Raw genomic sequence first — 24,476 nt, 5'->3', positions numbered from 1 at the left:
CTTATAGAACAGATCACAATTAAAGAACCTGACTTTGGTAGCCACACTTTGGCTGTCAAGAACCTAGTTCCCATATCTGTTGGCAATGGGAATACCGAGTCTAAAACTTCTGAACTTGCACAATCTTCTCCTTCACCTTATACAAGACAACTTCATCCCAGATTGGGGCTTTTCGAGCTTCAGGTATGGAATTTATCAAGAACTGCTTTCTCAGAAAAGGATATTTAGCCTCAGTGGAACCAGTTGCCTCGGTACCTCAGGGATTAACATGGGACTTTCATAGCAAAGAATCAGCGCAAGGAAAATAGATAGTTTCACAGCCCACTTGTAACATCGATCTTAGGATCAGATGATAAACAGGACTTATGGGTTTATCTCATAAGAGTGCTTCACATTTTTGTTTGCAAAGAAGAGCTTTGAGAAGAAGAAATGGTACAGGATTTATCCCTCTATCTCAAAACAAATCTACAGATGCCTCTAGAACAATTATACCCTTCTGGATGAGAGCAGGAGCAGGCTCCTACTACAGCTTATAATGAATAAGTGAGTGAGTTTAGATTTATGCTGCTCTTAGCACTATTCCAGCAACATTATGGTGGAAACACTGAATGGGATTTAACACATTGCACCCAACTGGGAAATCAAACTTGCTTCTTTGGTGTGATGAGCAAACTACAGCTTTTAACCCCAACAAAGTAAGTCATAGGCTGCAGACACAGTTAATCCATCACATCCATCACGGAAGGTTCTTTTGGAAGTTTGATACTGCCTTTTCCAACCATTATCTCCATCAATTTGGTCCTTTGGTCGCAGCACAACAATTGACAGATCCTTCAAAAAGATACAATCTCCCCTAGAACCTAGACTCATAGACGTCAGACATAGACAGTACCATACCAAACGGCTGAGACTCCATGCTTCCTGTTTTACTATGTAGTTCAGAGACTTGGTGATGCAATTCAGTTCCGTTAAGGACTGATTCTGAACATACTGCTTGTTGTTAGACATATATGTAATATTATCGAGATGAAAGAAGAATAGAAGTTCTCAACTTCTGAACAGTTTCAGAATTTTAACTTAAGTGGCTGTCCATCTGACGTATTCAGGCAATCAGTTGGTAAGTGAGGAGAAGGGATAATATGCAGTTTGTACTAATCCTGAATTATATGCTAAAATAAGAATCCATCCCCAGATTCTACTAAGTGTCAACAGGCTTGATCGTGTTCAGGTGAAATGTCTTTGCTGTTCTTTGGTCACAGCACATAGTTTCCACTATATCTTGGAGAGAGATAAGTATACATTATGAGTCAGAATAAGTGTATAACAATATTAAGTCTCTGAAAATTATTATGAGAGTCCAGCAAATGAAGGCTGTCAAGGAAATCATTAACTTGCCTCATTAAGTGTCCTGTGCAATGAACCATATATCAGTTATGCACATAGGAATATTTGGTCATGATCAGCCTAATTGAAATAAAGAATTTTAAAAATGCTATTTCTAGAATATGTCTGAAATACTGCCAATGTGACCGTACTATTTAATCACTTACATTTGTGACATAAATATATTGAAATAGTCGTTAAGATATTGAACAGAATTGTTACATTTGTGACACATATATATATTGAAATATGCGTCAAGATATGAAAAAACATTAGCATCAGCATTGTCCATACTTAAAAGGCGTTAACGTCATGTGTTCCTTTCACCATTTCTTTCCAACAGACGCCCCGGTGATCACCTCCGTCCCCAGCAACAAGGATGTGACAGAGAACACCAGTCCCAACATCGACTGTAGCAGTAACATCACACCAGGCAACCCTTCAACAACAAGCTACAGGTGGACAGGTCCAGGTGGTTACAGCAAGGATGGGGCTGTACTTGACAGACCTGTCACCAGGACTCAGGGAGGAGTGTACAGCTGTACTGCCTCCAACACTGCAGGACTGTCAGACACAGCTCAGGTCAACATCAATGTGCAGTGTGAGTGGAATATCAAATCATCCAACAAACAGAGATTGAAATATCCTGGTACACTATAGGTTTTAAGGATTGTGATGAGGGTTATGCAGGGTTTATGCATCCTGTCTTAGGTTTTATAAAACCTGATGGGAGATACATAAACCCTGATTACCCCAAATTGTAATGCCATGACGAAGTTATCTTACTGAATGTTTAAAGCTTCCAATATGTAAATATAGCATTCAAACAACCTGAAATACAATTATTTATTTAACTAACTTGGTACCGAGTAGTCGATCCTAGCCACTGATTCACTGTTCACTTGCTGCCATGGATGCAAACTTTTTCCCCATAGGGTGGAGTATAAATTATTTATTCTCCCTCAGAAAGATTTATACCCCACTTGGGCGGTGTACGACCGTTCAACAGGCATACATGGTAATTAGTTCAAGGTCATGGGAATCAATCAGAGATGGACATTCTTAAATAAGGTAGGATAAAATGATTTGGTAACACCTGTGGATATGCCATTCTTGCCATAATGAGAATGACATTTTCAGGGGTTTGCTGGTTGAATATTGGTCACATGTTTTTTTGGCATTGTGACATATGACAATGGACTTCAGTTAATTAAAGATGTCAAACAACATTTGTGTTTATGGACTTTGATGCATTATCCTTGAAAGTGGGAATCGTAAGCAAACAAGTTTATATTGATCATTTTGGAGAACTTATTAATATTTTCCTGTATTTGTATTGTTATCTTGATAGCGAACTCACTGAAATCCATGTGAGAATGTATTGATAGATTATTAATTTTGGTCAAGGAAGCCCGCATCACATTCATTGACAAAATGCAATAACGTGGATTATGTATTTTTTGCACCCAAGGAAGGGGAAGGCTGATCTAATTTATTGCTAGCACTCCAAGCGGTGTTTAATTGGGCAATGGCAGTTGGTCGTCAAGTATTTTGCTGATATTAATTGCCACTTGAGAACCCAATATAGGGTCTGCGTTGTAAGTGATACACAGCCTACAAGACATACCTGGCAAATTCATAAAATGTCTGAAGTATAATTGAAACATTTAAACCTATCCATGGTGACTCAAGTCTTGTGCATAGCACATTGCCCAATACATGATCTGGAACCAATGGAGGTGTTTGCAAACTGATCTTCAGCATCCTGAAGTATAACGGTCAGGGTGGTTGCATTGTAAAGCACTGTTAAAGCAAAATGTGTAGTCATTTGATGACATCTGGTTGAGATGAAATATGCACAGTTCTTCACACGAAATATGTGTGGCCTTGGTCCTATCTTTGAGGAAATATGCGGTTCACTTTCTCAACTCACATCGCCAAGATAACCCTGATTTAAACCTTGACCCCAGGTTATGACGAGATGTTGAAGCATACAGTGCTCATTCCATATATGTTCAGTGATTCTGAAGTTCAGAGTTTTGTTACTTTCCGCCTTGAATTATTAAATTGTTTAATTGTGGATATATGATTGCACAAAAAGATTTCTTAGTGCTCTGTTATGATCCTTGGATTAGTAATAGCATAGATCAACAACCGTCTTCATTGTGCCAGACCTTTCAAAAAGCTTGAAAGCCATGGATCTGTTTTTATTTACTGCACCTGTTGTTTAGTTATTTCCTGAAATGACCAGTGTCTTGTGTTGTCTGTCTTGTAAATGGTCGTTCCAAGTGCAGTCTGTAGGAGTTATCTCCCCTGACGTGAGTGTAGAACCTTTTCCTTTGGCACACATGAATTCACGTGTTTTCTTGTACAAAATTTTCTCAGATTCCGAATTCGGTCTTAATATGTATTCACAATGGTGAATGCTGGGAATGTCCCCGAGCTTCCCTATGTGGCCCCTGCCAACAACTTTCTCCTACAAAATTTGAGAATTATGCATTGCTAATAAACAAAGGCCAGGAGAAGATTAAAGTAGCTTCAAAACCGCAGGTGTCCTCTCAATCCTGTCTGACCATGCCACACCGCTTTCCTCTATCCCAGTTCTTCAACCGACGTACGTCTCTGAGGAACTCTGTCCACTGCCCTAAAGACGTTCGGAGATCATATAAAAGGCATATCAGATAAATTATCAGCTCTTGCTGTGAAGCTGGCCACCACTGATGGTTATTACCATATGATCAGAAGAATACCGTAGTGCTCAAGTCATTTAACCTAGACACCGAAAGAGCCACACCAGTTATGGTTACTTTGACAGACGTCGGCTCAAGCACAACTTAGACACTGCCGCACCCACTGATTGATGATAGCTACTACACAACTCATGGTCCACAGGACTGCAGGGATCACACGGATTGCAGAAGGTCCAGTTAGCACAACATTAGAGCTAGCAGCACAGACAGAACCACGCGTGTCACTGTAGCAGCATAACACATTCGGATCGTAGGGATTACAGTCGTTATAGAGCTCAGCCAGCTTATAATTACAGCTTGAGCAGCGTGCATGCACAGGTAGCATGGCCAGTATGGACAGTACGGTTAAAGATGCCACTACATCATGCATCATATCAGACAGACAATAAGGTAACCGGAAGACAATGAGTCAGTGAGTGAGTGACTTAAAATGTATAGTCACATCCGCAATATTTCAGTCATATGGTTGTGCATACACAATTAATAGAAGTTGTTAAATAATCAGTCATCGAAGGACTGTAAAATAACGAGGGTATCACAGATGGAAGACAATACAATATAAAACAGGCTAACCAACAACCGAAGGTAGATCACCATACTAGGGGCCATGGGGACTTTCAGTGCTTTTGCTGCCTGCATGGACCCGACAGTTTAGCCGACAGTTTAAAATAGCTAAAATACTATGTTAAAAATCTGGTAAGTTTATATTTACAGATTCTCTCAGGAGGACAAATTTTTTTACGATGCTTTTAAACCCCTTTAATCCCCCAATAATTCTATTTCCTTAAACAAAATCAATTATTAAATGATGATTAACACTACAGAAAAGATCCTTAATTGTTTTGACATTAAAATATATCTCTTGTGATGGAAAAATCGCTGCAGTCAAGTAAGACATGCTTGACTGTGATTATCTCATCACAAAAGATACAAGACGGAGGATCTTCTCCTTTGAGCAAATATTCATGATTGTATCTGGTATGGCCAATGCGACATCGTCCCATGATTAACTCGTCAAATCTGGACTGACAACCCAAGTAGGTGTAACCAATATAGCGTTTTATAGATTGTCATTTATTAATGCATACTTGAGTGTCCCACTTCTTTTGCATCAGATCACGATTGTACGATCTAATGGTTGCTTTGTAATCGGAGTATGGAATGAGAAGTGGTGTCACAGATTGGTTGAGTGCTGCGTTAGTAACAAAATCAGCCATTGTGTTACCAGAGGACCATGTTGTATTGGCCAGTAGCAAGATCATTTTATAATTCAATAATATCGATTAAGAGTGGATGTTTGCAAGAGATATTTTTTAAAAGCCTAAAGGCAAGAAAGAGAGTCTGAAAATATGATCTATTTTTTATATGTAGGATTTTTAAAAATATAATTACGCGCTGTGAATATGGCATTTGCTTCTGCTGTGAAAATAGAACTATCGCCTGGTAATCCGGAAGACAACCAGAAGACAAGTGGTCAGTGTTTTTTTCTGCCCTTGATGTATTATTTCTGGAATCCATGCCACTGATACCAGAACTAGAAGAATTAGCGAAGGCCTGAAGCTCCCCTTTTCAATATTAGACAGAGGCACAAGCTTCAATAGTCAAGCCATTGAAGGATTTGAATGAAGACCTAAACTCTCTCATGTATTTGGACTGTCTGGGGCATCCATCACTGCAGGGCAAAAACTGTTGTGTGTCAGACAACAGCCTTAGAAAGATGATCCATCCTACTACCAAGGCGGACACGGGAGACATCCTATCATCTGTAAAAGTGGCGAATGCCAGGGATACGATACAGATGCTTCACGGCTATAGATATTATTACAAAAGCAGTGTTCAATTCTCAAGAACACCAGTTTATCTTCTTGAGACAGGGTTCCCACCAACACCAACTGCATTCATCTGTATCCGATTATATGCAGAATATGCTGTATTCACAACCTCTAGATGATCAACTATTCAACAGCAAGTGGGACAGTGGGGTAGCTTAGTGGTTAAAGCGTTTGCTCCTCACGCCGAAGACAGGGTTCGAATCCCCACATGGGTACATTGTGTGAAGCCCATTTGTGGTGTCCCCCGCTGTGATTTTGCTTGAATATTGCTAAAAGCGGTGTAAAACCAAACTCAGTCAGTCAGTCAACAGCAAGTGCAAAGAAGCATTGAAGGCCTTGATGTTTGAGGAGGATAGGAAGTTCCACACAGCTTTGACTTCAACTTCATCGTCCTCAATAAGACTCCAACAAAACACACTCTATAGTCAGGGGCCCCAAAGGCTTTCCCAGCCAGGAAGATGGCAAGTCTAAGAGTCCAGTGGGTGGTTGTTTGTCACCTTTCATATAGAACTGGAAGGTCATATAACGTCGAAGATGGATATAGTATTCAGTTTACCAGGAGTAACCCTAGTTTGACATATCCAATAGACATTGCTATCAACCCAGGGATTCAAAATTTCAGTGGTGAGGACATTGACAGACAAGCTCTTGGACAAGAAAGCTGTCGGCTAGTCGAACCTTTTGGACCCCAGGATTGGGTACCCCAAAAGGATTCAATACACCCAGAATGATTACGATCCTCAACCGGGTATATCTGAGACAACCAACTATGTTTCAGATGGAGTCCATACATACCCTGAGGCAGATGGTTTCCATAAGAGATTCTATGATCTCCATAGATCTGCTGTATGGTTATCTACACATGCCTATCAGATTCTCAAAATATCTACAAGCTGATGTCAATGGGTGCATTTTCCAGTTCAGAGCTGTGTTGTTCAGGATATCAGTGGCTCTATGGATATTCACGATTATAACCGCTACGTTTCTAGGATATGTGCATCTTCAACTCATAAGAATTCATTATTACCTGGACGATTTTCTTTCTCCAAATGCCAACTTAGACACCTCTTAAGACAACTCCCTATATCCGCAAGAAATTTGGGTTTCTGGTTCATCAGGACACATCAGCCCTTTAGCCTCAGAAAATACACAAATACATATTAGGCTATATTCAACACTCATCAATGTCTCGTGTATCCCCTGCTGGAATGATATCAGGTGGTCAGAGCAGGAACCCAACCTCAGAGGTTGATTCAGAATTGTCAGTGAAACAGCTAGTCTAATGTTCAAGGATCTTGCATGGTGGAAGAATCCCGACAACGCCATGCAGACCATGCAGTCAGGATGCTGTAGCCAGATTGTCATCTCTTCACATATGTCTCACTGACAGCCTGGGGACTTCCTCCAGAAGATAGGACCGCATCAGGTATCAGGGAGTTAGATTGACAAGTCCACATCAACATCCTGGAGATGAAAGCAGTATTAACAGCCAGTATTGGAAACTAATCCTCCCTTAGTTGCCACAGACAACGCCACTGTAATTGCTTATATCAACAGGAAGGACTCTGAGGAACCTTTTCGCAAGTTGAGTTGAGTTGAGTTGAGCTTTACATCACATCGGCATTTTTCCACCCATATAGTGACGAGAACAAGTTTGCATTAGTAAATATTGTAAGTACATACTCGGAATGAGTTTTGTTTCAAAGACATTTATTGATTACATTGTCATTCAAAAGCAGAAAAAGTCATAGCATCAAATTTAAAGGCAGGCGGTTTGTTACGTTTCATAGTTACAATTTATGGTTGTTACATTTCACAGTTACAATTTATGGTACAGATCAACTTCCCTCAGGTAGTTCAGTATCAGATGGGCGCTCACGCGTGAGAACAGATCTTTTAGGTTTGTTGCTTCATAATGTGAGTCCCTTGCAGGCGATAAGTCCACGCATTCAAGCAGAATATGCTTGACGGTGAACACCTCATCGCAAGAGACACACATGGGGGGTCCATCCCCATCCGTTTTCAGCAGATAGTCATGTGTAAATCGACTGTGGCCAATACGACATCGTCGTAAAATTACCTCATCACGTCTTGACTGACAACCCAAGTAGGTATAACCGATTGTTGGCTTCAATTCATGGAGTTTGTTTCTTCCTACTTGAGTGTCCCACCTTTTTTTGCATCAGGTCCCGAGTATAGCTTTTGATAGTGGGTTTGAAGTCACTGTATGGGATTAGCAGTGGAGATAGGGGCTTTTCGAGAGCTGCTTTTGCTGCAGCATCGGCCTTAGTGTTACCTGCTATGCCGACGTGACCCGGCAACCAGCAGAGGATGATGTCATATTGGCCAGTAGAAAGGTCGTTGTACAGTTCTAATATGTCCAGGATGATTGGGTGACTTGAAGTCACATTTAGAAGTGCTTGAAGGCAGGATAATGAATCTGTAAATACGATGAAGTTTTTGGACTGATTTTGCTGTTGAATGTAGGTCAAAGCTGAGAAGATAGCTTTGGCTTCAGCGGTGAAAATGGAACTGTTGTCGGGGATCCTAGAGGAGACAGTCTTGGCTCCAATGACTGTAGCGCTGGCAACTTGGCCATCGTCCTTGGATCCGTCTGTGAAAATGGATCTGTGAGTGTTATACTTAGAACGTAACTGGTTGTATTCCTGTTGGAACACCAAGGGATTTGTTTCAGACTTTTTGAGTTTGGTGAGGGTGAGATCGACCTGTGGTTTCACCATTTGCCATGGTGGTGAGGATAGAAGTCGGTATGGTGCAATGATGTCGAGATCAATTTTAGCTGCAGTTATGTGTGGTTTGATCCTGATTCCAAGTGGTGGAACCAGGCTTGGCAGTTTAGGAAATAAGTTTTCATAGAGCGGGTTGAAAACACAATTGTATGCTGGATTGGACTCATTTGAACGTAATTTAGTGATATACTGCAGTGAGAGTTTAATGCGGCGTTGTTCAAGGGAAGGTTCATTGGCCTCTGCATATAGACTGTCTACCGGAGAGGTCCTAAAAGCTCCCAGGCAGAGCCTCAGTCCTTGGTGGTGGATAGAGTCTAATTTTTCTAAATTGCTTTTGCAGGCTCCACCGTAGACAATGGAGCCATAATCTAGTTTACTGCGAACTAATGATCTGTACAAGTGAAGGAGGGTGGTCTGATCCCCTCCCCCACTCTGTATTTGAAACTACTTTTAGCAAGTCTAGAGCCTTCAAGCACTTTGTTTTCAAATATTTTATGTGTGGTAAGAATGTCAGGTGGCGGTCGAATATGAGTCCAAGGAATTTGGCCTCTTCTACTACCTCGATGGGAGTACCATCTAAAGTTAGGTCTGGATCCTTGTGTGGTTTGTATTTACGACAAAAGTGAATACAATTTGTTTTGGATTTTGAAAACTTAAAACCATTTTCATTGGCCCATTTTTGGATTTTGTTAAGGCAGAGTTGTAGCTGCCTTTCTATTGCATGCATGTTCTTACCACGACATGAGATATTGAAGTCATCCACGAAAAGGGACCCATCAACGCAACTGTTCAGGACGTTAGTGAGGCTGTTAATTTTGATGCTAAAAGTGTGACAGACAGGATGCTGCCTTGGGGACGCCCTGATCTTGGTGGAAATAGTCAGACAGTGTGGAACCCACCCGAACTTGAAATTGTCTGTTATTTAAAACCGAGATATGAATTGAGGTAGTCTACCCCTCAATCCAAACTCGTGTAAATCTTTTAGGATACCATGTTTCCATGTTGTATCATATGCTTTTTTCTAAGTCGAAAAAGATAGATACTGCATGTTGTTTGTTGACAATGGAGTTTTTGATGAATGATTCCAGACGCACCAGATGGTCAATGGTACTTCGGTTTTTTCGGAAACCACATTGGAGGTCACTGAGGAGGTTATTGGTCTCCAGGTACCAGATTAATCGATTGTTGACCATGCGCTCCATGGTTTTGCAAACGCAGCTAGTTAGTGATATAGGACGGTAGTTTGAGGGATCAGTATGATCGCGACCGGGTTTTGGTATAGGGATGATAATGGCATTGTGCCATGAAGGGGGAAAGTGTCCGGATGTCCAGATGTCATCAAATATATTTAGGAGTGTTTCCAGGCCTGTGTCAGGGAGGTGTTTCAGAAGCTGATAATGGATTTCATCAGCTCCTGCCGCAGTATCGTGAGCTTGTCCTAGGGCAGTACGTAATTCATGGAGGGAAAACGTTTCGTTGTAATCCTCCCCATTATCAGAGTTAAAATTGACTGGTTTCTTTTCTTGTTGGGTTTGATATTTCTGGAACTGAGGGTTATAATTTGATGAGGAGGAGTGGTTTGCCAAAGTTTCGCCGAGTTTGTTTGCAATTTCAGATTTATTTGTTAGAAGGGAGTCACCATCTTTCAGGTGGTGAACTCCTGATTTTGACCCTTTGCCCTTGATCTTTTGAATCATGTTCCACACCTTGGACATGGGTGTGCGGGAGTTGATTTTGGACACATATTTCCTCCATGACCGGCGTTTAGTTTGTTTGAAGGTACGTTTTGCCCTGGCATTTGTCATTTTAACAGCATTCAGGTTATGCACTGTAGGATGTTGTCGGAAATATTTTTCCGCCTTCTTCCTATTTTTCCTAGCTTGTTTGCAGTTTGTATCAAACCATGGTTTGCGTATGTGCGGGTTTGCAGAGGACTTAGGAATACTTTTGTCTCCGATGGCATTTAGGACGTCTGAAAATAGTTCCATGGGGTCAGGAACATTCCTGAAGTTGTCCGGCTTAAGTTTTTCTGAACATAGGGTTTGGAATAAGGGCCAGTTGGCCTTAGTAAAATTCCATCTTGTTGATGGTGGTTCATCCGTGGGGTTGATAGGAGTAAGAATTGTTGGGAAGTGGTCGCTTCCACAAAGGTCGTCATGGACCGACCATTCAAACTCATTTAAAAGATTAGAATCTGTAAGTGATAGATCGAGAGCAGAGTATGATCCAGTGGCAGGATGGAGGTAGGTGTTTGATCCATCGTTGAAGATGCATACATCATTATTGGAGAGAAACTCTTCAAGGATCTTTCCCTTACTATTTGTATCATTACTCCCCCATAGGGGGTTATGGCCGTTGAAGTCGCCCATGATTATGCAGGGCTTTGGGAGTTGATCGTATAAGTTCTGAAGATCTGATAGGCGGACAGTTGAGGTGGGAGGAGATAGAGGGAACATAGTGTAAACCCTATGTTCAGAGTTATGCGGACAGCAACAGTTTGTAGGTTGGTGTTAAGTGGAACAGGGCTATGGAGGGTGCCCTGCCTCACCAGGATAGAAGTGCCTCCTGTAGCTTTTACACCGGGAGGAGAAAAGGAGTGGTAGGAACTGTACCGACGGATGTCAAATTTATCGGTCCTTTTTAGGTAGGTTTCTTGGAGACAAAACGCAGATGGTTTGAAGTCTTGAATCAATAACTGTAATTCATTATAATTATTCTTAAGTCCTCTGCAATTCCATTGGATAATGTTTTGTGGATTCATGGTGCTTCCACTGGTGACATGTCACGTGAACGTGAGAAAGCGTTTGATGAACTCCTATTGGTGTCTGGTGGAGATGGAGTTACCTCCATATCCAGAGGGCCAAAGGAGTTATGGACCTCGATGGGGACCTCTGAGGGAGAGGTGGCCTTTGGTTTTGTGTTTGGCGGTTGTTCGAGTTGCTTTAGTCTCTCTAGCCTCTTTTTTTCCCTTTTTCTGCGCGCAGTTTCTGTCTCTGGTTTTGGCATTTGTTCTGGTGTTTGTGATTCAGAAGTTTTGACTTTTGGCGTTAGAGATGGAGTGGCTGAGATAGGCTGAGTTGTGTTGAGTTCAGTTGGCTGAGAAGACGTGACCCATGTCAGGTCAGTCTGACATGAGATGGTTGCAGTAGTGATGGTAGGACGGGAGACAGCAGCAGAGTAGGTGATGGTTGAAGGGGCTGCAGTTAGACTTGCAACCCTCTTCTTTGCTTCGTGAAAGGAGATATTTTCTTTGTGTTTAATCTTCAGTATCTCGGATTCGCGTTTCCATACTGGGCAGAACTTGGAAGAGGCCATATGGTTACCACCACAGTTTGTGCACTTCACTTCCTTAGTACAGTCGTTGCCCTCGTGCTTGTCACCACAGCGGTAACAGACAGCAGAGGAACGACAGGACTTGGATCCATGTCCAAACTTTTGGCAGTTGTAGCACCGGAGTGGATTGGGGACATACACCTCCACACCAATGCTACAATAACCAGCTCTAATCGAGTCAGGAATGTTTGCTCGCGCGAACGTGAAGAGATAGGTGTTCGTTGGTTGAACAACACCATCCTTTTTGAAGGTAAATCGTTTGACGGCTGTGACGGATTGCTGAGAGAGTTCCTTGACAATTTGTTCTTCAGTCATGTCAGACAGGCATCGAGCTCTGTCCCGTACAATGCCTCTACACGAATTAAGGGTTTTGTGTGCTGAGACAGCGACCTTGATATTTACAAATTCTTGTATTTTGAGAAGATTTAGAGATTGGTGTTTCCGGGTACATTCTATCAGGAGAGAGCCAGATCGGAGCTTTGTGACATTGGCAACCTCTCCGCAGATACCAGCGATACCTTTGGAGATTGCAAAAAGGGTTCAATTGCAAAGGTTGCTTGTCACATGCCTCAATAATCAGGAAGCGTGGCCAGTAGTCAGGTCGGGGGGGCGTACTCTCGTCAGACGAGGAATTGTCGGTATCCATGTGTCGTCGTTTTGAACCGGGGTATTGGGAAGCCATGTCGTAAGTAATGTGGTTCGGCATCCCCCTCTCCCCACCCACCGTGGAGTGTCAACAAGGACGATCTTATATTGCAGCGGATCTCCAAGCTGCAAAGACCAGGGATAAGGGGATGTTATACTCCAGCGAATTTGACATGAAATGCTGTAGCTGCCTACCAGATTAAAGGTCAGGATGGTTCTGTCCATGACAATCAATTGGAGACGTACAGAAATCGGAGGTCAGCATCACCAGATTGGCCCATGAGCCACCGCCTTCTGTGCATGGGTCTGCGAGGCTACGGATTGTGACTCGGCAGTAGAACAGTAATGAATTTAGATATCCCAACACGAGTTGAATTCGGCGTTCTGGTGCTTTTGACGATTGCATTGCTCGCGCTATATCAAGTGAGTATGTGTGCGATCGGAGTGCACAAACAGTTTCATTGTTAGGGCTGGTGCCCATTCGCTGTCGTGAGAAGTTTTATTGACAATGGAAATCTAGAAGTAAAGTTATATAAAAAGCAAACAAACATCAATATTATTTACCCGAGATCGTTAATACCACTTCAAATGCAAAATCTGTTGCCTTTATAACAAGAAATAGCAAACGAAAATTCAGTAAGATCAGTAAAATAGTTTTTGGTTTACTTTGTTGAAAACCCCTGACACCGGGATACACGTTCCTTGCTACAGAAACCTCCAAGCTGAGATGATAGGCATGGTTCATACAAGTTGAACATTATTCAACAGATTTGGTTCATACAAGTTGAACATTATTCAACAGATTGTGTTTGTGGATTGTGAAAATTAATGTTTTAGTTGATGTTTGTTTTGGAGGAACAATTATAGGTAGTATTGTGGGGGACTTTTCACTTTTACCATTCAATATAAGTGGATATTTTATTGTAAACTGTAATGTTGTCTGCGTGAAATAGAATTTGTGATGTTTCATTCCCCAGGTTGTCCATGTTTGTGAGTATACCCAAATTGACAGATGGTTTCAATCCAGCTTCAGCAAATGTGTGTTTGCATTGAACATTTCTTGCCGGACATCCCCATGAATTCCATCAGCCTCCTGTCAGGTTCGCTGTACACCTTGTTTTTCAAGGGGGAGCACTACGAAGATCTCTCTGGGTCAACATACTGTCTTTTGATTTCACGATTCCCTGCACTAGTACCACAAATCACAAGGGACTGAGGTGTTGATGAGAGTGACTGTGGTGTACAGGATCACTGAAATCATCTTGGCTGTTGTTTGCACAGGATGCAATGGTATATGAATGATTCCAGTATGTCAGTCAAGCCTTGTCATCAGTAAGTGTTGTCACCGTGTAGTCATGGACGTTTGGTGGACAGTGTGATCTCAGGTGTTGCACCCATCACCTCTAAGGAGGCTTTGTGAACAGAAAAAGGGGAGTCAAACTGCTATGTATACAGCTCTTGAACCCCGGATCTTCCTTGTAATGCACAACTGGGCCAATGTTATTGGTCTTTCTGGAATTGGGTTGGTTGGTGATCTCTTGTACCTTGGTTTTCAGCATTGTTAGCAGTTACTTTTTCCATTGCCCATTCAAAGTACTAACAAATTCAGTGGTTGGATGGCAGTCGTCTGAGACCCCTTTGAAGAGGTCCCCCAAACTCTTTATATGTTCTCAGTCAAGTGTGAGGTCTGTCCCCTGGTTCGATTCTTGAAGTAAGTGAACCCATGAAGGAAGAGTTCTCCCCAGCATCTCATCGAGCTAAACATTTCTCAGCCATGTATGGTCATTGAAAAGAAAGATTTGTTCATAGAACACAGGAACATATCTAACACAACTATTAAACATTATTGATATAGATAATGTTAATGATATATCTGATCCTCATATAGTTTCCAATAGATGAAATTAACATACGATGCTATGCTATGTTATGTTGGAACATGTTACTTGTTAGCAGTAATAGGATAAACAACCACACTATTTTGTTGGAGTCCACTGTACATTTCTGATAATGACCTAATCATGAGACAGTTATAACACCAGTTTTCGAAGGAACAAAGATACAAGCTGGAATTACCCGACATAAAGGAATTGTTGACTTTTTCAACATGTTAGTAATGTCCCTTGTCATTTGAATTTTGTTGATATTGTTTTAGTTGCTCTGAATCTTTGTACATAGATCTAAACGTAACATCGACATGTCACTGTCAATGTCATCAACACATTAGTAGATTCAACATGACACGTAAGGTATATTCCCAGCTGTAAGTGTCTAATTTCAGATGGACCAGGAACCAGTGTCAGTATAACTCCCATCTTTCCACACATTAGAAGAAGGAACATAGCACGTAGGGTATATTCCTAGCTGTAAGTGTCTCATTTCAGATGCACCAGGAACCAGTGTCAGTATAACTCCATCCTCCCCACACACGGTAGTGGAAGGAACAGGACCTGTATCTATTAGATGCACTGCAGACTGTAATCCTTCTTGTGGACTCCAACTGAGGAAGGGGACTACTGATGTAGGTCAAGGTCAAGTCACATTGGACAAGGTCAACCGAGCCCAAGCTAGAGACTATACGTGTGAAGCTGAGAATGTGATAGGAAATGCCAGTAAACAGTTTACCCTCGTTGTTCACTGTAAGTATGGACCCGTGAAGATCCGGGGTAGAATGGGTCTTCAGCAACCCTTGTGCTTGCCATAAAAAAGGCGACTATCTTGTCGTAAGAGGCGACTAACGGGATCGGGTGGTCAGTTTCGCTACCTTGGTTGACAAATGTCATCGGTTCCCAATTGCGCAGATCGATGCTCATGCTGTTGATCACTGGATTGTCTGGTCCAGACTCGATTATTTACAGACCACCGCGATATAGCTGGAATATTGCTGAGTGCGGCGTAAAACTAAACTCACTCACTCACTCACTGTAAGTATGACATCAGTTGTTTTATGATTGTGTCGTACTGACTATATAACTACTTCCAAAACCATCAAATTCATACAACGATGTGAAAGGAAATTGTTAACTGCTTTGGGAAAAATAACGATTTATGTTTGGAGACCTTGACCAAAAATATAATTTCTTCACTTTTCTCTATCCCCATTTTGTCCATATATTATGCCCCAGGATAAATTTGGTTTATTTCATTGAAGATAACTAACCATTGTTTTCATTTGCTAGGGTGTTGCTTAAAAACTGCAAGGTACCATATATATCATAGACTGCACATCACAGGCATAGTTTTCAATACTACTCTCCAACCACTCTCCAACCAGATATCAGGTTAATACCAGATGTGTTGAAAGGGCTTCTTGTACTAGTGATTCCAGGCTTCATGTGTGTGCGTCCTCCTTATATATCCAACTAGAGTTATGGTTACTGTGAAGCTTGTTTTACATGGCAGGATCGCTGTTGTTCCATCTCCAAATCTGCTGCTCCTATGTCTCTGTGCACAACATGAGACACGTGAGAAACAAAGTTCTCTATAAGAACCATAAAGCCTCATACTGCACTCAGTTGATGACGATTCCTACATTATGGTCAAGAAGCCAAAACCCCAGAATGCAAGGATTAGAAATTTGGTTGACATCAACAAACACATGCCTAGCTAAAATGAAATTGTTTCAAAACCATTTTGTGAAATCTTTCGTGATGTTTCATTCACGTGAAATTGTATAGTTATGAAACGTTTTTTCAACATTTTCTGTAAACATTTGTTTTTAACTTTTCAACGATGTTTTGAGAATGAACCAGGATTTGGAAGAGCTCAGTTAACAATTAGTTGTTGTTCTGCTTACTAAATAACTGTTAATACAATGCATATGACTGTGACAAATCATCAAAAACTGTCACTGTTACAGCATTTTTTTAGACCCAATTAAGAGTTAGGATTAGTTCGTGGGAACTCTCCCACCATGCTGGAATGATGTGGTCCGGCGTTTCTGTCCATTGATATGGGGTGGGAAGCCAATGTTTTTTTATCAAAATGAGACACAACAACTTGATCAAGAATGTCAGTGATGTGATGTGATGTGATGTGATGTGATGATGTGATATTTCTCCGTACAGTCACCAATGTCAGTTTACAATCATGGAGGACACAGCAAGGAACAGTAGGATCCACGTGCCTCGGCACATAATCAGTCTTAATGCACCTCCAAACTCTCAGATGACCTTCATACATGAAACAGGGACCTGCTTTTGTCTTACAAATGGATCCGTCTCCAGGACCAAAGATTTAGACACCAATGCAGACTTTACCTTTGATGTAAATGAGTTACATCAAGAATTTGACACCTAACCTGGACCTTAAACTAGGAACCTTGAGATGGCTATGCACAAACGTCTGTGGATTCAGAGGAGTGCTCGTTGAGAACACTGATGCAACAGGCCAGAGCACAACTCGGAAACCGTTCAAAATATCTCAACAAAACTTGTTAGACATAAATGAATAACAGAACCTAAATGGGTGATTTTGCCATTTACATATTTTGGGTATTTTTATTTTCTTGCGATTAACATGGAAACAATTTAGACAAGCTATTAGACATGAATGACGATAACTTATATTGAAACTTAAACTGTTGATTCAAGACATGTGTCCAGAACGTTTAACAGAAGACCTTCCTGTACGTCTTATCATGACCTGATATAGGTTCGTCTGAAAGTTATGTGTATCCAAGTAGAGACTCGAAACTGTAATCGATTATTTGTTCAGATAATAGTATATTTTTCGAAGAGTGGGGAGTTATTCCCCTTGGAAGCTAGACTAAAATACCCAATGCTTATCTCTTTGCAAAACTTATACCTTTTCCATGATTTTTTCAAGCAAATATTAGGTTTCTTCCAGTGCCTATGTCAATCTATGTAGACGTTAGTACATAGATACCATTCTATGTAGATGTTTGCACATGAGTGTGTTTTTGGATTGTAAATGTCCTGTATTAGGAATAAGTATTGTCAATATGCACACTCTGTTTTATGTTTCATTGGAAACTATAGGAGCAGTGACATTTGTTTGATGAAATTATGTCTACCATGGCTTGTTTGAACACCTTTTCTTCCGAAAGCAAAGAATGTTATCTTTCATCTTACTAAATGCTCAAGGTCACTATTACACAGTATGGTGTGACAGTATGACTTAACTTGTATGAGCCCTGTGGTTGGGAGGTTGAATCCAGTTAAAATGATGTTGAATGAAAACAAAATGCTGATGGAGCCATGTCTATATTTGCAGTAATCCAGACAGTTTTTCTCGGAGAATTACGAATGAAACACGCTGTTCCTTTATATAGCTGTTTATCACAATGATTGTGTCTAGTGTAATGATATTATCAAAATGGAAGTTATCTTTTGCAAAACACTCCAACATTTTAAGGGTGTCTTATGTGTTATAAAAGCTGGTGTTTTTCATTTCAATAGTCCATTGCGTTTTTGTTTCAGATCCTGTCAATATAAGTATGTTTACGGTCAACTCGCTCAGTCGTTCAGTGACAGTTAACGAATTGGATCAAGCTACCTTGACCTGCCAGGTTGACAGTAATCCCAAATCAGTCATCAGGTTACTGAATGGAACTGAAGAGCTGACAAGGGCAGATAACTCCCTGACAGCAACATACAGACTGGAATCAGTGGAATGTAGACAAAGAGGGAACTACTCCTGTACTGCCACCAACAACATCGGGGCACCTGTCACCACAAAGGTGGAGTTGCTTATCAAATGTAGGTTTTATCTTTACATAACCATTACCATAATCATGTATTTGTGACTGAAGTATCACTATAACTGAAATTCAGATTTTAACAGAATAGAAGATGTATTGTTAGTATTATAAACAATGATGACTATGGAACAGCAAGATTTATGGATGTCAACTTCTTTATTGTGAATAACACGACATTTCGGAGTCTATGCTTGCTCCTTCATCAGGGGAATGGTAGGGAGTACAAGGGGGATATATATACAGACATGAGACACTACAAAGACACTATCACCTCAGCCGAGCTTTTTTCAGCGACAACTGGAAAGACACAACCAGACAGCACATCTCGAGGTGACCATGACTTAGAGCAAACCTTGCTGACTTCATCAGACCTAAGTCATGGTGGAAATTTCAGCCAGCCGTACACCAGCCGTGATGATCGCACCAGGCATAGGGGTGATTGATATCATATGGACCATGTGGGTAACTTAGTCTTAGATGCAGCAGAAGGAGCTCCTCAAAGCTCCTTTGATTGGTCAGCACAAGTTATTGTGCATGGGTTTCTACTCTTGCAACCTGATTTGCTGGTGATGACCAGAGTGATGGTGGCAATATCAGCAGCCACATAGCTTATACAGCTGATGATCAGTTAAGCTAGAGGTTATAGGTAACACAGCTACATGGTTACCTGGATATTATGGCCAAAGCGGTATTTGACTCAGTTTGCAAAGAGACTTTTTTGCTTACACACCTAGTGTAACCTTGATATCACCTTCACAAACCCAAACTTCCAGCAACGATGATAGCGATCTACAAACTCAGAGACAAGGAAGCTGTTGTCGACCTGAACCCAGCAGATCTGGTTATTCTCTCTGGTATGTTTTGGTACAAAAGAAGCGTTTAGACATCTCACATTATCTGAGGGATTTCTTCAGAAATTAGGAGTTCCTGGTGCTTCCAGAAAAAGCAGCCCAGAAATGTACAAAAGTATGGGCTGTTTTCACCACTCTAGAATCTCAACATATGGATGTTGGGAACACTTACATCTGTGCAGGCTCTCACATTCAGAAGCATTGCTGATACTTTCAGAACTTAGTGAATCAGCATCGAGCCCAACAGCTAGACTCCGCCATAACACCTACAGACCTAGTGTTCAGGGACCTTGCCTGGAGGATGAACCCTGACAATGTCACACAAGGGAAGCTAATCAGGATGCCATCACAGCCCGAGGAGCTCATCTATAAGACATGACAGCATCAGGTTGCTGGGAGCTATAAAGACTAGTCCAAATCAGCATACTGAGATGTGAGCAGTAGTTTTAGCTATCAGGAACTGGGCTGCAATACTCAAGGACTCATCACTACTAGTTGCTATGGACAACACCACAGCATTGCCTATATCAGATTGGGAGGCACTTACTCTCAAGAGCTTATGAATCATATGTGTTGGTGGAGAGTCTACAGCAACATAGTGGCCATAGGGAAAATCAACATAGGGAAAGTCAACATTCATTCAGGTGTACTACCATGCCCTGAAAAGATTTTGACAACAGAATGAAGACTTCATTCAGAACACACCTTCAAGCAGATACCAATGAAATGGGAACAACCTCACATAGATCTGTTCAACCATTTGCAAACCTATTTAAGTATGGTCCCAGGTCCTTGTGCTCTATGCAGTGGATGCAATGTCAATATTATGGGAGGGAATGATTGCCTTAGTGTTTCCACGACAGATCTTGTTCCGCAAGTTGTGGCCAAGACCAGGAACATCTGATGGTAATGTACCTGGTGAGTGACATCAGCATGGATGACACGATCATTGTTCTCAGACCTACTGTCCTTACTGACAGATCTCTAATTATGTCTTTCTCAACAATTCTAAGACCGCAGAAATCAGACAAGTTCCATCACAAACTACAACTATACCTACACGGATGGAAACTATCGAATAACATCTTTTGTTGCTAGATTTTAGGAGGAGTCAGGAACTGCCAATGGATCTATAACTATCCTTATGATTGCGAAATTTCTAATACATCTTAGGCACTTTTACACCACTTGTACGAGCCCTTGGAAAAGCAAGCATCTTTCTTTCAGTAAATCGTCATCTAGGATTCTAGATTCTGTCATAACACCTTCAGACCAAGTGTTCAGGGATGAACCCCGAAAACATCATAGAAAGGTTCCAGATCGCCGTATCTTCACTGATACCTCACTTGCAGGCTGGGAGAGCTCCTCTGAAGACATGACTGCACCAGGTTGTTGATGGATCTTACAAGAGAACTGGAGGATATCCCCAAGCAGCAAATAACTATGAAATAGGATTGGTTAGTGTTGTTTTTAGCACTTTTACACTATTTATTAGTGCAGAATTCATCATGGCTCATTTACAGAATTACCTGTGCTCTAATACAACTTAAAAATTACTTACATCTTCAGCGCTTTTACACCATTCATTCAAACCCATGAACAAAGCTTGGAAGACTGCATTCCTGATGGCCCTGACTACAGCCTCAAGGGTGTCAGAGGTACATGCACGGGATGTCAGGTCCATTACATTGAAGAGAATCGCTCTTGAGTCACAGACATTCTTGCAGGTAAATCAGAAGTCTGCTTTGTGATCTCAAGGACAAGTGTTTGCTATCCCTTTTCTGGCTTCTACGCTAGACAGGGGTTTGCTGGACATATTTATGCTCAGGAAGACCTCTAAACGATATCTTAACATGACAGAAACTTTTAAACCGAGAACGTCACAGGTATGGATATCATTAGGGCTTCAACGAGTCCATTTTTTTGGACTCGAGTACTCGAGGGATGAGAGTCGACTCGGACCCGAGTACTCGAAATTCATACCTTTCAAGCAAACAATAGCGTAAATTGCATGACGTGTTCCGATCACACAAGTGAACACTTACTTCTTTCAGACTTCATATCGTCATGTGACTAACTTTTCCTACTGGTCAGAATTAGTATTTGGATGTTTACTTGACAAATGTTTTTTTTCTTCGTACTTCTTGTACTGCCTGCAGAACGCAGTGATATACCGCTCTTTTCACTATCCAGATCAAGATACGCCCATACATTTGATTTTTTTATCTTTCTCCAATTGCCGCATGTCTGTCCGTTAAAATACTGTATAGTTAGTATCTCCGGAACTATGGATGGTACAGAGTTGAAATTTTGCACAAAGCATTCCCTTGACTGTGCCTAATGATCCCGTAAAAATCAAGTCATTTGGATTTCAACTTCTGTTCCCATGGCAACCTCAAAATGAAAAACTTCAATCCAAGATGGCGGCCAAACGGCTAGAGATATCGCTCTGGGACTACCAGACAAAAATGATCTTCTCAGCTTTGACCTACATTCAACAGCAAAATCAGTCCAAAAACTTCATCGTATTTACAGATTCATTATCCTGCCTTCAAGCACTTCTAAATGTGACTTCAAGTCACCCAATCATCCTGGACATATTAGAACTGTACAACGACCTTTCTACTGGCCAATATGACATCATCCTCTGCTGGTTGCCGGGTCACGTCGGCATAGCAGGTAACACTAAGGCCGATGCTGCAGCAAAAGCAGCTCTCGAAAAGCCCCTATCTCCACTGCTAATCCCATACAGTGACTTCAAACCCACTATCAAAAGCTATACTCGGGACCTGATGCAAAAAAGGTGGGACACTCAAGTAGGAAGAAACAAACTCCATGAATTGAAGCCAACAATCGGTTATACCTACTTGGGTTGTCAGTCAAGACGCGATGAGGTAATTTTGCGACGATGTCGTATTGGCCACAGTCGATTTACACATGACTATCTGCTGAAAACGGATGGGGATGGACCCCCCATGTGTGTCTCTTGCGATGAGGTGTTCACCATCAAGCATATTCTGCTTGAATGCGTGGACTTGTCGCCTGCAAGGGACTCACATTATGAAGCAACAAACCTAAAAGATCTCTTCTCACGCGTGAGCGCCCATCTGATACTGAACTACCTGAGGGAAGTTGATCTGTATCATAAATTGTAACTGTGAAATGTAACAACCATAAATTGTAACTATGAAATGTAACAAACCGCCTGCCTTTAAATTTGATGCTATGACTTTTTTCTGCTTTTGAATGACAATGTAATCAATAAATGTCTTTGAAACAAAACTCATTCTGAGTATGTACTTACAATATTTACTAATGCAAACTTGTTCTCGTCACTATATGGCTGGAAAAATGCCGATGTGACGTAAAGCTCAACTCAACTCAACTGTAACAACTAATACCATGCAGCCACACCGTGTGAGGAGTAAACTATTTAATCTAGCTGTTAATAATTATCAGATGGGTTAAAGAATTCAGGGTACATAGAACTGAGTATGTCAGTGTCAATGGCTACCAATCTTCTTTTCTCTCAACCTCTACTGGAGCTCCACAGGACTGTGTCCCTCATCCGTTCTCTTCGTTTCGTATACCAATGACTGTTACTTGTCAATAAATGACTTGTTTACTGTGAAATTTCCAGATGACGCCACTGTTACTGGCCTAATTTCTGATTCTGAACATTATTATCGTCAAGGCATTGACAAAACCGTAATGACAGTTTTTTTATCAAACCTTTATTCAAAGTGTGTTGACCTACAATTTTCTATGTTGGTATGGGGATCTGTCTCATCGCAACAAAAACAAAGTTTTCAAAATTGATAATACTGCTTGCAAAATTTCTGGAGTGTCTTTCGAGTATATTCCCTTTATCTATGAACGCCAGATTGTCAAAAAGGCAGCTAAAATTAGATTTGATAGTTGATATATTTGATCTCACCATTTTGAACTACTTCCTTGTGGACGCTGCTGTGGATTCCCTCCTTCAAAACAAACAGAGCTAGACAGTCTTTCATACCATCAAGTATTCGTGAATGAAACAAATATTTTGAATCACACCATCATGTGATTAGAACTATAAATATTCAGCCTCTTTACCTATGTGGTTAATTGAATTATATCATGTCAGATTTATTTATAAATAGCATTCGTTTTGAGCATGTAATTATTGTGTATATTTTTGTGAACTGTGTATACATTCATTTTGAGACAGTTTGGATGTATAAGAATTTCCTCCGGGATAATAAAGTTATATCTTATCTTAATATTAGACGTTAACGGCCGCTCGTGCTCGTGCTTTGGCAGACAGTCTGTCAACGTCAAATAATTCGAGTTATCTCCCCTTTTCGAGTCCTCGAGTCCTTGAAAATGGTACAATGAAGAGGATGTTTATACAATAGGTGTGATGTTTATACAATAGATTGGGCTTGGTGGAGGAGTGGATCATAAGCTGATGGAATGAAGTATCCTTGGTCACGGTTGATGGTGGGCTAATGGTGTTTGATGTGAATGGCTTCGGTGAGCTTGCGTTTAGTGAAGTCCGTTGGGTTGTTGGCGAGAATGGTGAAGTCGGACCACTCTATTTGGTGATTGGGGTTAGCTTTGATGTGGTCAGAGATAGCTGATTTGGTGTCGGAGTTGGTGTTGATGGGTCGGGATGTTTCACCTATGTAGCTTTGTCCACAATCACAGTTTATTTTATAAATAACACATTTCGGGTTGTTGTTGTTGACGGTGGGATGTTTTCTTCCGTTGGCATGGAGGAGATTGTTGAGGCTGGAGGACGCTGAGAAGGTTGTGTCTATGCCTGCTTGTTGTTTCAGGAGTCGGCTGATTTGATGTGATGGTTTACCTATGTAGGGAATGGATATCTTGATGGGGGCTGATTCTGGCTTAGATCTTTTGGCAGGAGGTGAAAGCGTTGCTTCGATGGTTCTGTTGACTATTTCAGATGGGTAGTGGTTGCGTTCTACAAAGACTTTCCTTAGGTGTTCAATTTCTTCTTGTAGGTTTGTTGAGCAGATGTTTTTGGCTCTTCTGGTCAATGTAGAGATGAATCCGGTCTTGACTTTAGGGGGGTGGTTGGAGTTGTAGTGGATGTATTGATCCGTATGGGTAGGTTTTCTGTACACAGCTCCTCCACTTCATGTATCACTCTTGCTTGACAACGGTACAAGAATCTGTATCGAAACGTCACACTCACGAAATAAAGA

At 41.2% G+C, this 24,476-nt stretch overlaps 1 protein-coding gene across 1 annotated transcript in view; it reads left to right on the top strand.

Annotated features, from left to right (window-relative positions):
* The window catches only part of LOC124267900 (hemicentin-1-like), a gene marked incomplete at its 5' end in the record, with an annotated part of 127,718 nt that overhangs the window by 87,577 nt on the left and 15,665 nt on the right, over positions 1-24,476 (top strand). The window contains 3 exons of the mRNA XM_046702886.1: positions 1,727-1,984; positions 15,078-15,332; positions 18,135-18,413. Of these exons, the coding sequence (XP_046558842.1) occupies positions 1,727-1,984; positions 15,078-15,332; positions 18,135-18,413 (792 nt within the window). The remainder of the gene's footprint in view (positions 1-1,726; positions 1,985-15,077; positions 15,333-18,134; positions 18,414-24,476) is intronic.

This window comes from Haliotis rubra, unplaced genomic scaffold (assembly GCF_003918875.1).
Source record: "Haliotis rubra isolate DU_JTF1 unplaced genomic scaffold, ASM391887v1 Scf1346, whole genome shotgun sequence".
Taxonomy (NCBI): Eukaryota; Metazoa; Mollusca; class Gastropoda; order Lepetellida; family Haliotidae; genus Haliotis; species Haliotis rubra.
The sequence above is the reverse complement of the archived record's forward strand: the minus strand, read 5'-3'. Positions and strand labels throughout refer to the sequence as shown.